This window comes from Wolffia australiana, chromosome 15, assembly GCF_029677425.1.
Source record: "Wolffia australiana isolate 7733 chromosome 15, ASM2967742v1".
NCBI lineage: Eukaryota > Viridiplantae > Streptophyta > Magnoliopsida > Alismatales > Araceae > Wolffia > Wolffia australiana.
Genome location: NC_135849.1, coordinates 6,181,714 through 6,195,839, shown reverse-complemented (window position 1 = coordinate 6,195,839; position 14,126 = coordinate 6,181,714). Strand labels below are relative to the sequence as shown.

At 43.0% G+C, this 14,126-nt stretch overlaps 1 protein-coding gene across 2 annotated transcripts; it reads right to left on the bottom strand.

Annotated features, from left to right (window-relative positions):
• Positions 1 to 10,261: 10,261 nt before the first annotated feature.
• Positions 10,262 to 14,126, bottom strand: LOC144712621 (6-phosphogluconate dehydrogenase, decarboxylating 1-like). 2 transcript variants are annotated; one of them, XM_078586892.1, is made up of 3 exons: positions 13,967 to 14,126; positions 11,108 to 12,583; positions 10,262 to 10,450 (listed from the first exon to the last, which is right to left on the bottom strand). In XM_078586892.1, the coding sequence occupies exon 2, from the start codon at positions 12,565 to 12,567 to the stop codon at positions 11,113 to 11,115; it is 1,455 nt and encodes a 484-aa protein (XP_078443018.1). In that variant the 5' UTR covers positions 12,568 to 12,583; positions 13,967 to 14,126; the 3' UTR covers positions 10,262 to 10,450; positions 11,108 to 11,112. The 2 variants fall into 2 exon arrangements, with proteins under 2 accessions (XP_078443018.1, XP_078443019.1); XM_078586893.1 differs by having other exon boundaries at positions 11,108 to 12,650; positions 13,967 to 14,122.

The following is a 14,126-nucleotide window of genomic DNA, read 5'->3' as shown; positions in this document are numbered from 1 at the left end:
AACCACTCGGTACTTGTCTCTCCATTTGGTTTCCTCTTACCCAAGAATAGAAGAAGCCGATTTCCTTCTGTTGATCATAGAATGTGGAAGATAACGACTAGAAAATATTGTAGAAATGTTAGGATTTTGATCGGAAATATGGAAGTCTCATGATTGGATAGGGTAAGTTCGATGAATCTATGGTCAAAGGGAGGCAGTGCTACCTAAGATAACCTACTACCGAGATTTTAGAAGAAGTGGGGGAGATATAAAATATGTGACCAACATTATGATACATACATGTAGACCAATATGACCATAAGGGAAAATTAACATAAGAAATTCATACACATCAAAACCCCATTCTTGTTTCTTTATTATTTTCTTACTTTTTTCACTCTATTTTTCTTTCTTTGGTTTTTTTCTCTTTATTATACATATATATATTCAACAGAAAAGGGGCATGACAAAAAACACATTCCATCCTATAAATGGTTTCTAAATATCTTATCAGATTAACGATGAAATATTGTGCATGAATTATGCATGGATCTATGCATTCTTCATGAGTTTCATTTCCTACGTGTCCCATGTAATTTAGAGATTCCTCAATAAAATCATAAAGTTGTTCCTCAACTATTTCTGTATCGTCCACCTTTTCTGGAACTTTAGAGGGTTGCTTTTTAAGCCTTGCAATGTTAGTTTCACCTCTCCTATCCGACCTTAAGCTCAACTTCTCCTTTTTCCCAATATGTGATGGCTTTCGCCATTGCTAAGAAAGGTCTACCAAGTATTATTGGAGCATGACTTAGTTCCTTTGTAACCTTCATGTGATGGGGGACTATCCAGCTTTGAAGACCCCCACAAATGACTTCATCGAGCAAGGGCTCACGCGCCAGAACCTGCCTTCGGAGTACCCGGCCTAGTCAACGGGCCACAAAGGTTTGACGTTATCTTTCCTTATTTTCCTTGTTTAGTAGGCCTTATATGTCGGCTGCGTATGTGTATGTTTTCTATTTGTTCGCACGTGTTTGGACCTACACGTTTGCACATATGTGAGCCCATGTGTGGGCATGTTAGTGGGTTTCTCTCTCCTATTAGGGGGCCCTAATTACTCTTAATTGGGCCTTCTCCCCTTTATTTCTAAGAAGGGAAACCCATATTTGCCTCTATAAAAGGTGGGGCAGCCCATAGGAAGAGAGGAAAAAAAAGATTGAAGAAAATGTGATTTTTAAGGATTTTCCTGAATTTTTAATGTTTTATTGCATTTTTTCATATTTACAAAAATGCCGTTATGAAGTTAGGGGAGAGAAAAAAACCCTAGAGTTCATCGAAAACCACCGCCATCGTCTTCGCCCACGACTTTCCCATCCACTGCCCTCGTCCCCAGCGTCGCCCGTGTCGCCGTTGCAGTAGACAGCGCCGCCACCGCGGCCTTTCAATCGCAGCCGCCTGCCGCAACCGCTGCTGCAACCACGACCGCCAGCCATAGCCGCGGCCGTGGTTGCAACTGACAGTCGCAACCGTGGCTAGCCGCTGCCACGACCGAATTTGCGGTCGCCAACCGCAGTCGCAGCCGCAAGCCACAACCCCGACCGCAACTGCAAATGCGGCCACCAACCGTGGCCGCAGCCACCAGCCGCCTACCCTCCTGCCCTGCCATCACTGCTGCAGCTGTCAGCTGCTTGTCGCCGACGCCACGACCTACCGGTGCCATCGTGCCCTGCCATCGCCACCGCGACCGCCAACTACCTGCCGTCGCTGTTGCGCCATGCCGCAGTCAACGTGCCCTACCATCGCCACCGCCATCAACAGCCGCTTGTCATCGCCGCCGCCGTTGCCGCCGCTGTCCCGCCCTGCCATCGCCGTCGTGCCCTGCCATCGCCGTCGCACCCAACCATTGCACCCATCCGTCACCGCGACTTTTTGCCTACAACCTCCACAGCGTAGTACCCTGTTGTCGATTATCCGTAGCGCACTACTTTCTTTTGTGTTGCCATGCTTCCTCACTCTGTCGCATCTACGCTGCCGCGTGCTATCGCTGTTGCACCTGTTGTTGTGCTCGCTGTCGCTTACACTACCAAGCCGTGTTGCCGCTTACGCCGTTGTGCCTAACTCTGCTCCTGCAGTAGCGCCCTTTGGTGTGCCTGCCTCTGAGTCCACCACGACTGCCATGATGTCGTGCTCGTCGCAGCTCCGACCTCCCCACCGTCATGCCCATGCCACTCTGCTATCGCATCATTGCCATCGTTGTCATGCTCATGGACGCCGCCACCACGCACATCACCGTTGTTGCTGCTCCTCTCGCTACCATCGTTCATCAATGCCCCCATCGTCATTCGTCATCACCTTACCGCTCGCCAGGTCACTTGTTGGCCGTGTTATCACTGATACAAACATCATGCCAGCCATCACAAATCAGATACGCCCACACTTCTTCCCTTTTACATATTCAATTATTTGTTTTAGTGGGAATAGATTTCCATTGGTACGATCTTGGTTGGCGCTTCGAACGGTGCTTGCACGAGTGGCAATAGTTGTACTCGCACCTTCCACTCTCAACCCAGCGTCCGAGTCATTAGGAGCCTAGTGGTATTCCCAGGTCACACTTACCATAGCCTAGTGGTCATTGGTGTTTGTCGACGATGGACTTATACGTCTCATTGGTTTCATCATTGCATCATCACTTGCATTACGTCCACATTAGTCGTTTCCACTATATCACATTATTTCCCTCACTCTCCCTGTGTGAAACATGAGCCGTTCGATCCCGACATCAGTTGTGTTACATCATCATGTCTGACACTATGAATTTAATATGGAATTGGCAGTTCTCCACCTTAACAACCACATCCTCAATAATCTCAGGTGGTTGCCTGACTGAACCATCAGTCAATTATAGCTGGATGAATAAAGGGTGTGATTCCCCTAGGTTAAAATGATCATACACTGCCTTGGGCATTATATTCACAAAGGCCCCCATGTCGAGCAATGATCTTGTGAAAGTTATAACCCCTGTATCACATTTGATAAGAGGTGCCTCTGGATCTCTTTTCAGGTAGTTGATACAATAATTTAGAGATAATGCTCTCACTCGATTTTGTCATTCGTTGAGGGTTGCATAGTCTCTCACATTTAGCATATGTGGGGATGTGCTGGATAGCATCCAATATTGGAATCGTGATCATCACTTGCTATACGTTGTCAGGTAACTTTTCATCAGATTCAGAAATCTTGGTAATAGGATTGGTTTAAACAGTGGAAAAGCGAATATGCTGTGGGCTAGGCTTTGGATTTCTCAAGGTTTCTGAATTAGTCTCCTGAGTCGGTGTTTTTGGTGCTTGTGCTTGGTCCTCATCTCCATGTTCTTCCATGGCTTCTTGACCAATTGATTTGTTGACTATTTTGCCATTTTTCAGCAGCGATATGGCCCTCAATTCATCCTATCCTTTTTCATCCACATGAATTTGATTGACATGATGTTGGCTTGTTGATGCTCCTAGGTTTCTAGAGTTCAATGTTGGCTGAGAAGGAATTTTCTCAGACAATTCAACTTTTTTTCACATGCTTCCTATCCATGTCTATTGCTCTCGAATATTCTAACTTATCCTTTCTGGCTGTTAATGTTTCATTCTGTTTTGTAATAAAATTCATTTTCTCCATCATTTGCATCTTGATGGCCTGTGCGGATTGTTCATCCCTAGAGGTGCAAGTTGCAGTGCCCCTACAACACATTGGTATCCTTGTTGACCCAAATGGTACTGTTGATCTGGACCCCTTCTGAAGCTAGGCTTTTGACCCATGTTACCTCTATTAGTACCAATATTGTTGTACCTATTCGAGTACTAAGGCCGTTCAGCTTGCATTGAAGCTTTATATTGATTATAGGGTTTTGCTCCTGAATAGCCATCACATGTGCATTCAATTGACACCTATTCTCCTCGTGGTCTAAGCTAGTCCAGATTACACAAGGGGGTAAGTATTTGTTTACTCAGCTGAAAGTATGTCTAGAAGTACTCACTTGTTCCAGATTTTTAGCTTGAGACTTTTGTCACGACACCAATCTATCAATATTATCCATTATCATGTTGGTCTGTATCATTTTAGCATAAATCAGGTCTCCCCTCTTGGATCATGAAGCGTCATGATCGACCTATATTGCATCGTTGCTGAGTGGTCTCATAATCGAAAGAGAGATACTAAATCAAATGAGGCACAAAGATAATTTCACTGGTAAAATGGAATATCTCTATTGTAGAAATGAAGTGAAAACTAAATCTACTCCAAGGGCCGCCAATCCCCTGAAACGACACCAATTTGATAAAGCAAGTTTGTATGTGTTAATGACGTTGTTACTAAGTTTAATCAAATGATATTTATGTGTTTAATATTGCTTTAAGGTATACAACAGAGAGTAAAGTCTTCTCCTCAGGGATAGACTCCTGAAGATAGAATTAGTAGTGATTTAGAACATAGGAATAAAGATTCTATAATACTAATCCCAAAAGGAATTTTTTTGTATCATTGTTTAAATTCCATATAGGCAAACTAGATAGGATATCTTTGAAGACAATTAAGTGGAATATAGAGAGGTAATAAAGGGAATGAAGATTGAAAGGAAGCAGCTTAGGATAAAATTGTGAGTTGAAAATCAAAGTCTTCACTAGTTTTTTTTTATAAATGTCTACGTGGAAGAGAGAGTTTATATAAGTTTTTATAAAGAAATTTTCCACAACTGATTTTATTTGAAGCTGGGTAAGTTGAATTATAAGAATTTATGTGGTTTAGAGAACTAACGTAATTTTTATTCATTTTTTAGAAGTTTATTTTAATAGAAATCATTGAATAATCTCTTGAAAAGACAGTAGGTATAAAGTGTTCAAGGAAATGCTCAAGTGAATTAAAGTGGTTAGATGATGTTTTTCATGAGGAAAGATGATGATTTTTTTTTACTTACAACCAGGAAATCAATAGAATAATGTGTCACTGCTTATGGTTGTTAGATAGTTTATTTGGATTCAATATACTCTAAAAGTATTGAATAAATTTATCTGGAAAGTAACGTAAACATCCTGTTTGCTGAATTGTACAGAAGAGAAAGAAATTTCACAAAACATGAAAAAATTGTGCCTTGGTAATATGTGATTATCTCCTAAGTTTTTTTAAACCATGTCAGCTGTTCAAGTATTAATTTTGGGTATATGTTGTCTTACCAGAGTTCTCTGCCATTTTGGTGTCTTAGATGGCTTTAGACCTTTTCATGTCTTCTTCCTGGTCAGTCCTTGGCCCATTCCTCGACTCCTCACCTCTTGTCTTCTCTCTTTAGATCAAAGAAGTGTCACTCCTCAAACCAACACTTTCAAAGAGGAAGTAAAACACTTTTAAGGAGTTTTACTCTCCATTTTTGTTCTCGGATTCAATTTCAGCAATGGCGAGATAGCTCCCAATCCCGTCAGGCTACTTCAGGTTTTATAGGTAGGAACTGATCCCATAACCTTCCTCGTCGATATGGAACCCTTCCTTACTTCTTTTTGGTGGTAATTGGATGGAGATTAGCCTTCTCACTGTTAGAATTGGAATGAAGGAAATGGAGACAATTGTGAGGGGCCAAGGACTATGATTTGGCCCCTCAACCATTCAGTTTGTGTCTTGGAGGTTTCAACGGTTATGATTAAATCACAGTTGTGGACCCTCAAAAGTTCTGGTGGTCCTCTCCCATTTGTACATTCATGTCAGCTCTGATTTTTAGTTGTTGTTGCATCATTGGTCCGTGTCAGCACCCGTCACTGATTTGTCACCGATAAAAGATATCTATATATATATATATATATATATATATAGTAAAGTGCATAGCTTGAATCTGATCATTCAATCTTCTTAAAGAATATCAGTGGTCAATGTTAAAACATTGGCTTTAAGAACAGCCCGTTCCAACATCGGCTTCGGGCTGGGTCAATGTGAAGCCCAAAATTTGCCTTCTTTGTGACTTATTCTTGCAACAGCCCATGGGCCTGGTGAAAACATGTTATATCTCCTTGGCCTCGATTGGAGACTAGAGGCCTTGATCTGGATGAAGACGCAGATTCCATCCAGCAGAAGACTCATAATGATATCATAACAACATCAACAAAAACATTGAAATGAAGAACTTGCACACAGATTGCATCTCTGATTTCTTGGATCCCGAAGCGAGACGAGTCAAGCTGCTCAAGTTTGCAGCCTCTAGACGTATCCTCATAATCTTATTTACATTAAATCTCCTCCGTCACCCTTGGCAAAATACGTTCACCCTACATTGTCGTCATCATGCCATCTCGAACTCTATCAGGAGTGGAGAGGTGGTGTGGGGAGAAGCGGGAAGAAAGGGAAGGCTCCTGAACAATTCTAGCCTAGGTGAATTTCGTTCAGGGCCTTCATCTATTTATCCTAAGTAGGTATTTTTTATAAATATCTCTTCCGACGTCCAAAGATCATTTGTGTATGACCCTTTAGGCCCATGTATGAGTCTAGTTAATGACTCCAACGGCCCAATAACCTTCATACGTCTTCCAAGTTAGTATTGATGCATTCGAAAATCATCGGAGAACTCTTCTTTGATAGTTCAGTGCTTTGGCCAAGGACTTCATTGCATCATCTTCCTTGAGTTGTGGAAATCCCACCTTGACCAATCAATCATCTTTTTTAACTTCTTGATGCAACCGAACTAAGACTATTGAGAATTCCATGATTAGGGACACGTAGGTCATAGTCAAAGTACAATTGTCCATCCACAAGATGTCTTAGGTGTCTCAGTTCTAAGGACCACTTACGCAACTGTGATATGAATCAACCTGATTGACAGTTTGGTATAATACCAGTTAGGGATTCATACGGATCAATTCAGTGAACTCTTTCCACTAAATATCACCCACTATCTATGCTTAGTGTCTCCACGCCAATGGCTACAGAAATGACCATACTCATCATATGAGTGAGGCTAGATAGCGCTATTCTATACCGATACTTCGATGTGCTTCTTGAATATCCTTCGAGTATGAATATTCAGAACACAAGCTTAAAAACTAGTGATCTTTGTATTACGATCTCATCATAATACACAAAGTCAGATCATGTTATGGAATTCATTATAAGCATCACTAGTGCATTGTAATGAATATGTTCTATTAATGACAGGGAACAAGATATGGAACGTGTATTTGGCTTGTCGGCCACATATACTTCCATCATCACCGCCCAAACCTTTTTTAAAACTCCATCGGATAATCACATATCAAAATAATTAAAATTCATCAATGGTACATAAATTCTAAAATCTTATAACATTTGAATTGAAGAAAGAAAGAAGAACTTACTGTGTGTGCGCTCGCAGGGAGTGATATTGATTACCTTTCGCGGTTCGTGCTTGCCATGTACTCCCTTCACATGTGGCTACAACTGTAGGCCTTAGCAGCCGGCCTACTATTGTGATGTAGTGCATCTCTTCTATAGAGCTGTGGTTATAGCGAGTCAAGTGGCCGCCCCTTCAAAGCCACAACAATTTGTCTTCCTTTCTTTTTTTTCTTTTTAACAATATTTTTTTAGTTATCATGTGTAGATCATATTCATTGTCATAATCTTGAAAATTTCATAAAAATGGAAAATTTTACATAATATGTGAATTGATACATGGAACGGAATTCATTCATCACATATCAAGAAATATGTATGCTAATTTCATCATATAGACAACATATAACCTTCAAAGTGATAAATTGCGTACATGAATTTGAATATGTCATATGTCAGGATCCAAATGGATGAACAACCATGCCCATTTCAAATATAAGGTTGCAAGTGATGTCAAGCAAGTGGAATTGTTTGTGATATGTGACATTGTTATGTTGAGACATGTGAAGACAAGGCATATGATAAGTATTGATAAGAGAACATAAAGGGTATACTGATCTAGATTTTAAAAAATCAAAAACAATATCATTACAAAGAACTTTTGGTCCATTGGAATACTAAGAGAAGATTTCCTGAAATATGAGCAAATTGATTATAGCACGTGGATAAAATACTTGAAGATATACGCCTAACATAGTCCGTACAAGCATAAAAAAACAATATCCTTGCAAAACCTTGAAACATAAGTAGAACATGAAAGTCACCATGAAAAAAATCAAATGTTGCCAAACCACCAAAAAAAGACCACGATGATTTTTTGAGTGATAGATATTGTGTGGTCGATAAGCTAAATCAATACCATGCTTAAGTTCATTGAAATAGTATTTGTCTTTAAACATGAGTTATAAACATCCATATTCCAAGGAACTCAAGATCAACATCAAACTATCTGAAAAGAATTGCAGTATCTAGTCATATTTATATGATAAGTATGGCTGACCATGTGGTCATTAGTGTAAAGACACTAGTTGGTGCTCTTTCACAAAAGAACTTATGGAATTCATTGATTTAAATCCCTAAATGGTATTATATCCAAACATCAATCATTTTGATTCATGTCATTGTCATGTTAGAAGTCCACAGATTTGAGACACCAAAAACATATTGTGGATCAAATGCTATATTTTGAATACTACTTACGAGTCTATAATTAGCAGATTCAAATCAGTATTAGCTGGGATGTAGTAAAAAGAACACAAGGTGTTTGAGTGGTCAAGATGGGATTATCAACCCGCAGCTACATTCCCTAGAAGGTTGACTCGTGGAAGAAGATACATTAAATTCCCTAGAGAAGGTTGTGGAGATATTGGTGGATAAGTTCTCAAACGATCTCAGTTATGCATTAGTACTAACTAGAATGATGGGTTTGGTTTGACGGTTAACCAAATCATAAGCCATTCAAGAGTCTCATATGGATGTAGCATTATAAGTGTACAGTAACTGATAATTATAAAGGTTCCATGAGAGAGTTAATATAATCCTTTGTATATTTAGAGCAAAGTTGTAGCTTGGCACCCTATAGGCTAGAAACTAGACCGATCAATTCAACTAAGTTGATCGTTCTTTGTGCTGACACAGTTCTATAAAAGAGTTGGCCAATAAATGTTATTAAACCTGTTGGGCACATGCACAAGATCTGTGGACTTGGTGGATATACTTACAGTTATAAGGACTTGTTATGAAAATGTCTAGATTAAGAACAAATAGAGGGGATACTCATTTTAGGTGCTCATGACAACCAGATATGGAGGCCCCCATGTTTCTCTCCTTCTCGTGAGACTGGATGGTGAGAAGGTCAACCAGATCTTCAAGGAAGAGAGAAGAAGTTTAAGAGGATATCCATCATTCCAACGAACATATAGATACATCTAGAGGCCGGACACATGAATGGCTTGAAGATACTCTTCTAGGGAAAAAGTTGAGAGTCGAGCCACATTGGCCCATGATCTTAAGGATAATTCTAATTTGGGATGTCCACATCAGATCAGATGGCCATTTTTTTTTAACAATGCCCTTTTGTTATTTTCACAATCATAGATAATGAGTATTTGAAACTGTGCAAAAGATCTATGCCGATCCAGATTGTTTTCTTGTACTTGTCGAAAATTCGAGATCTAGGCCACTCCATTAGCCACAAGATCATCTGAAGGATATGAGGAAAAATACTGAGCCAAGGTCTGTACCATTCAATATAGAAATCCACCAATCCAATGGGAAACCAGGTTAGTCAATGGTTCATACACCATCTGTGATCAATTTTGATTAGTTATTTAGCCAGAAAATATTTTAAATTGCTAGATGAAAGCCCACTTTCTAGTACCACCATAATTTTGAGTTTTTTGACTTTTAGGTGATTGGAAGACCCTCAATTCCGTGTTTTGTTCTGTTTTATGTATTTGATCATCTCCCCAAGGGATTTTTGCACATTCGCATCTAACAAACTTGCATGACAACAACTTAAAATCAATCAATGTCCCTTTGTTAGACTTCAGGCTCACCCAATTTTTAAGAGTGAGTTTGTGGTTGAAAATGTAATGATGCATCATTCATTAAAAGGCCACAATGATGCTAAACACGCATTAATAAATCTACTAATAGCCAGTCTTTAATGGATTATCATGTAATTTGAGCCCATTTAACAAATGTGATGCCTACCTTATGCTTAATTGTACAGTACAAGTCTAAGTATGATTGTGATGAGCAAACAAGTCCAATATTTAATTTTTTATATTGAAACATGTCAACCCTTCATTAAAAAAACTATTCTGAATGGAAATGGCGATAAAACTTTTACAAGACTGCAATACATATTTATCTGGCAGTGATTTCCATGAAGTACAGAAAGTATTTATTTATTGATCTGATATATGTAAAAGTCCTTTATTGGAATATTTTAAAGTACAGAGTATGACCCACTAAACCATGTACCAAACAAATCAAAAGTCCACGTCGTACCGAAGCCAACAAACAGACAAAATAAACCCACGGCGCCACAATGCTGTTCGCAAACGAGAACAAGACGACCCTGAAAGAAACACGAGAACTTGGACTATTATTTTATGAACGTCCAACATATGAAAATTGAGGAAGAGTGTAAGAGAGACGTATAAAAGAGAGAAAGATATAGAGAAATAGACAGGTAAATTGATCGAAAGCCACACGGATAGAGAGAGAAAAAAAGGATTGATATAGAGTGACACAGATAGAAAGAGAGATTCATAGAGAGAGAGAGATGGGTAGACATCGACAAGCATAGAAAGAGGGATGGATAGGGAGTCACAGAGGTGGCGAGAGAGATTTACAAAGAGATAGAGATCGAGAGACAGAAAGAGGGAAATAGATAGAGAAAGCAACACAGATAGAGAGAGAGAGAGAGAGAGAGCGACAAGCATAGAGAGAGAAAGATGTATAGGGAGTGACACAGATGGAGAGCGAGAGACTCACAAAGAGACTAAGATCGAAAGAGAGAAACAAAGAAATAGACAGATCAGGAATCGAGACCAACCCGGCTAAAGAGAGAGAAAGATGGGTCGAGAAATAGAGAGACACATTAATAGATATGCATCTCAATAGAGAGAGACCTAGATAAAGATAAAAAGAGATGCACAAATAAAACTCGATAGAGAGATGGAAACGTAAAAATCACAGATATAGATAGATAGAGGGAGATAAGTGAACTTACGGGGATCAAAGAAGAGATCTTTCGGCGGCGATCTTGGACCACTCGGTGTGGAAATTACCAGGGCGGTCAGTCCTCTCGTAGGTGTGCGCGCCGAAGTAGTCCCTCTGCGCCTGGACCAAGTTGGCCGGCAGCCTGGCCCGTCTGAATGTATCAAAATACGCCAAACTGGCGGCCATCCCGGGCACCCCCACGCCGGCGTTGACCGCCAAGCAGACCACCCTCCTCCAAGCCGCCTCCCTCTCCGCCATCTCCTGAGCAAACTCCGAGTCCAGCAGCAAACTCCCCAGCTCCGCATCCCTCTCGTAAGCCCTCTCTATCCTATCCAAAAACTTGGCCCTTATAATGCAACCCCCCTTCCAAATCCTGGCCATCTCCCCCATCCGCAGCCCCCACCCCTTCTCCTTGCTCTTCGCCTTCAGTATGTTCATCCCCTGAGCGTAGCTGCATACCTTAGCCGCGTACAGCGCCTGGCGGACGTCGTCCACGAGCTTCTCCTTGTCCGGGCGGCCCGCGGCGGCGGCGGCGGGAGGGAAGACGGCGGCGGCGGCGACGCGGTCCTCCTTGAGCGCGCTGAGGAAGCGGGCGTCGAGGGCGGCGGCGATGGTCGGCGCCGCGACGGAGAGCTCCGCGGCCTGCTGCACGGTCCACTTGCCGGTGCCCTTCATGCCGGTCTTGTCGAGGACCCGGTCAACGAGGTGGTCGCCGGGGGAGAGGTCGTCGTTGACCAGGAAGATCTCGGCGGTGATCTCGACCAGGAAGCTGAGGAGCTCGCCGCGGTTCCAGTCGGAGAAGACGCGGTGGAGGTCGGGGTTGGAGAGGCCGCCGACGGTTCTGAGCAGGTCGTAGGCCTCGGCGATGAGCTGCATGTCGCCGTACTCGATGCCGTTGTGGACCATCTTGACGAAGTGGCCCGCGCCGCCCGGGCCCACGAAGGTCACGCAGGGTCCGGAGCCGGGGACCTGGGCGGCGGTCCGGAGGAGGACGTCTTCCAGGAGGGCGTAGGCCGGGGCCGCGCCGCCGGGCATGAGGGAGGGGCCGCGGCGCGCGCCCTCCTCGCCGCCGGACACGCCCATGCCGAGGTAGAGCAGGCCGCGCGCGGCCATGGCCTCGGCCCGTCGCTCGGTGTTCTCGTACCACTCGTTGCCGCCGTCGACCAGGCAGTCGCCGCGGTCCAGGAGCGGCGCGAGGGTCGCGATGGTCTGGTCAACGGCCGGGCCGGCTTTGACGAGTAGGATGATGACGCGTGGCTTCTGGAGGGAGAGGACGAAGGAGTGGGGGTCGTGGAAGCCGCGCAGGGGGAGGTCGCCCTCGGCCTTGGCCCGGGCCACGGTCTCGTCCACCTTGGCCGTGGTGCGGTTGTAGACGGAGATGGGGAAGCCCTTCTCTGCGATGTTCAGCGCCAGGTTCTGCCCCATCACCGCCAGCCCTGTCAGACCGATCCGCGATAGCTCCGTTTCCATCTTGATCGTTTTTTTCCTGGATCGTGCAACACCGTTGTTAGATCTTTGCCGGTTTCGTTCCGAAACTAGAGATTGGAGGAGGCCTGTCAAAAATCGGAATTCGGAATTCAGTTCAGATTATTCTCTATTTGAAGAAGATGAGTGTTGAAAGTGAGTTTTTCAGGGGGAAATCGTGAAACTGTATTGTTTGATCTCTGGCGATTGAGTTTGGAAACTGGAGATCGGAATTCGCGTGGGATTGCTCTCTATTTGAAGAAGATGAGTGTAGAAAGTGAGTTTTTCAGGGGGAATTCGAGAAACTGTATTGTTTGATCTCTGGCGATTGAGTTTGGAAACTGGAGATCGGAATTCGCGTGCAACTTTATTGTTAGATCCTTGTTAATTGCATGCGAAAACTGGAGATTGAAGGCAGAACGGATTGGAATCCGCGTCGAATTACTATCTATTTGATGGAGATGAGTGCTGATTGAATTTTTCAGGGGGAAATCGTGCAACCGTGTTGTTAGATCTCTGGCGACTGCGTTTGAAAACTGGAGATTGGAGTCGAAACGGATCGGAATTTGAAATTCGTTTCGGATTTTGCTTCGGATTACTCTCCAATGGAAGAAGATGAGTATTAATGAGTGTTTAAAGGGAAATCTTGCAACCGTAGGGCGATTTCGTTCGAAAACTGTAGATTGCAGATGGAACAGATCGGAATTCGCTTCGGATTATTCTCTATTTGACGAAGATGCGAGTTTTCAGCGAATTTGCGCAACTGCATGATTGGAGGCAAAACGAATCGTAATTTGAAAGTCGCACTGGATCGGAGCGAGTTCGAGGGAAAATCGTGCCACGCTGTGCCGAGCATCGGCACAAGCGACTGCGTTCGAAAACTGGAGACTGGGGGCACACGGAACCGGAATTTGGAATTCCATTCGGTTCTCTCTTTATGAGCGACATTATTTAAGAACACAAAAATGTAGAGCTCGATCGGATCCATTCTCTCACTCCAATCCAAATTCCACGCTCGAACTCGCATCTTGTTTAGAAGAAACATTCGCACCGGATAAATTCGCGGCGGTCGCAACCAGAGAACGGAGGACGAAACGCCGGAAACAGGTCTTAAATTTGCCCAGATCAGAGTTTCTAGTCCAACTCTAACCTCAACGGAAATCGAAATTCGCATCGGATACTTCTAATTGAACAAGACGATCATGGAGAAACCACATATTGCAAGAAAAAACGAACGAATGCACGCGGAAAAACCACAAAAAAAGGGACAGCTCCCCTAATTGAGCATCCCCAGCGCCAGAATAAATGAAACCACCACGCCAAAGGAAGAATCGTCATAATGCAAATCCATAATTCATCCATCTCGTAATCTATAATCTGGATGAAGAACAGAAGAAGAACAAACCTGAGCCTGAGTAGTCAAGCGGCGCGTCCTTCTTCACGAGATCGATTGAGAGAAGAAATCTGAATCGAACATGAGATTGGGCGATTAAATAGAATCTCAAGAGGGTCAAATATCTCCTCCCATTTCGTTCCACGCGGATCTCCGACCCTTTTCGACTTCA

Coding starts and splice junctions, on each gene's coding strand:
- LOC144712621 (XM_078586892.1), bottom strand. CDS start 12,567: ATGGAAACGGAGCTATCGCGGATCGGTCTGACAGGGCTGGCGGTGATG.